Source organism: Limulus polyphemus, unplaced genomic scaffold (genome assembly GCF_000517525.1).
Source record: "Limulus polyphemus unplaced genomic scaffold, Limulus_polyphemus-2.1.2 Scaffold4584, whole genome shotgun sequence".
Taxonomy (NCBI): Eukaryota; Metazoa; Arthropoda; class Merostomata; order Xiphosura; family Limulidae; genus Limulus; species Limulus polyphemus.
Window position 1 is genome coordinate 12,628 of NW_013670194.1, and position 2,605 is coordinate 15,232.

Sequence of the window (2,605 nt, forward strand, 5' to 3'; positions counted from 1 at the left end):
CCACACAGCCAGTCTCTCTCTACATCTACACTCCACACAGCCAGTCTCTCTATATATCTCCACTCCACACAGCCAGTCTCTCTATATATCTCCACTCCACGCAGCCAGTCTCTCTCTATATCTACACTCCACACAGCCAGTCTCTCTATATATCTCCACTCCACACAGCCAATCTCTCTATATATCTCCACTCCACACAGCCAGTCTCTCTATATATCTCCACTTCACACAGCCAGTCTGTTTCTATATCTCTGTACCCAGCGGCTCACAACAGACTGGTTAAATTCAATTTCTCTAGTTAACTGCCTTGTCGAAAGTCTCTCTATGTTCAAAGAAATAATGACTGCTTTGTTCCGTGTAGTGAAGTCGTAAACACATTAACATCACACGCACGTGTAATAATCATAAAAGGGGGGTGTATCATCCATGAAACATATTTGCACCTACATGCATTAATGTCTCGAAACAGACGATGATTCTGAAGTGTGAAAGTGATCCAATCAGTGTTTCTAACAGGGTATCTTTCTAACTGCACTTTTACAATTAAAACCTTGATTTTGATAATGTCTTGTATACCTTATATCCTGCCAACACGAATAGCTAAAAGAAAAGAAACCGTTGATTAAGTATTTGTTTATAAAAGACACTTAATTTCAGGTGTAAATTAAATAATTTATTTTACCTTAATACTTTTAGTGTTTTGAAACGTGCCCCCCACAGCACTACACCCTAGAGGTAATGAAGAGTTTATCTGTGGAAACCAGTACATTATTTACAAATGTTTATCTGTGGAAACCAGTACATTATTTACAAATGTTTATCTGTGGAAACCAGTACATTATTTACAAATGTTTATCTGTGGAAACCAGTACATTATTTACAAATGTTTATCTGTGGAAACCAGTACATTATTTACGAATGTTTATCTGTGGAAACCAGTACATTATTTACAAATGTTTATCTGTGGAAACCAGTACATTATTTACAAATGTTTATCTGTGGAAACCAGTACATTATTTACAAATGTTTATCAATGAAGATTTTTCAGTAATGTAAAGCTTGTTTTTTTTCAGCTCCAACCCGCTGGTATTCCTGCCGGATGACTTGTTTCAAGCAATGCCTGTGCTAGAAAACATTCGATTGTACTACACATTTCTGACGACAGTTAGTTGGCAGACCTTTGCCCCAGTATGGTACCAGCTAACTACGCTATATCTAAACAGTGGGTAGAGCAACAGACACTTTATAATTTATTTTAGCCTAAAGAATATCAACATTGTGATGATATCTGTTTCCATTTCATCATTTGTCTCTTTATTATATCAACATTGTGATGATATATGTTTCTATTTCACTATTAATCGTTTTCTTATATCAACATTGTGATGATATCTGTTTCTCTTTCATCATTAGTCTCTTTATTATATCAACATTGTGATGATATATGTTTCTATTTCATCATTTGTCTCTTCCTTATATCAACATTGTGATGATATATATGTTTCTATTTCACTATTAGTCTCTTTCTTATATCAACATTGTGATGATATCTGTTTCTATTTCACAATTAATATTTTTCTTATATCAACATTGTGATGATATCTGTTTCTATTTCACAATTAATATTTTTCTTATATCAACATTGTGATGATATATGTTTCTATTTCACTATTAATCGTTTTCTTATATCAACATTGTGATGATATATGTTTCTATTTCACCATTAGTCTCTTCCTTATATCAACATTGTGATGATATCTGTTTCTCTTTCATCATTAGTCTCTTTATTATATCAACATTGTGATGATATATGTTTCCATTTCATCATTTGTCTCTTTCTTATATCAACATGGGGATGATATCTGTTTCTATTTCATCATTTGTCTCTTTCTTATATCAACATGGGGATGATATATGTTTCTATTTCATCATTTGTCTCTTCCTTATATCAACATTGTGATGATATATGTTTCTATTTCACTATTAGTCTCTTTCTTGCTTACTTTACTTAAGTTTTTAAGGATAAATTGAGCTGTGAAACTAAATTTACCTTTTAATCCTTACAAGTTTTAATCCTTCTTAGGTTCATTTACATATTAGCTATATATATATAGACAATGGTGGCGAAGCTTAGAGAATTCGGTAAACCCCAAAACCTTTCCAGTAATTCTTAATACAGTAAATAATATATTTATATACAATATAGGTATATATATATATATCATTTATTTGATGACACAAATGTATTTTCAAGATTGGCACTGTGTTCATGATTGACTAATTCTTGAATTTTAATAAAAGTTTTAGCTGTTGCTTTACAAAAAGCTTTTATAAATTTTGGTATTTGTTGACTGTTATAATATTTTGAGATATCTCTTTACTGTAGGTTCTATAAATTATTATATATATATCTCCATGTTGACTGTTATAATATTTTGAGATCCCTCTGTACTGTAGGTTCTATAAATTATTATATATATATCTCCATGTTGACTGTTATAATATTTTGAGATCCCTCTTTACTGTAGGTTCTATAAATTATTATATATATATCTCCATGTTGACTGTTATAATATTTTGAGATACCTCTTTACTGTAGGTTTTA

The 2,605-nt window shown here is 31.2% G+C and overlaps 1 protein-coding gene across 1 annotated transcript in view; it reads left to right on the forward strand.

The window, feature by feature from the left end:
* The window catches only part of LOC111088853 (leucine-rich repeat-containing protein 4B-like), a 10,141-nt gene that overhangs the window by 6,949 nt on the left and 587 nt on the right, over positions 1-2,605 (forward strand). The window contains exon 3 of the mRNA XM_022399979.1: positions 1,074-1,222. Within this exon, the coding sequence (XP_022255687.1) occupies positions 1,074-1,222 (149 nt within the window). The remainder of the gene's footprint in view (positions 1-1,073; positions 1,223-2,605) is intronic.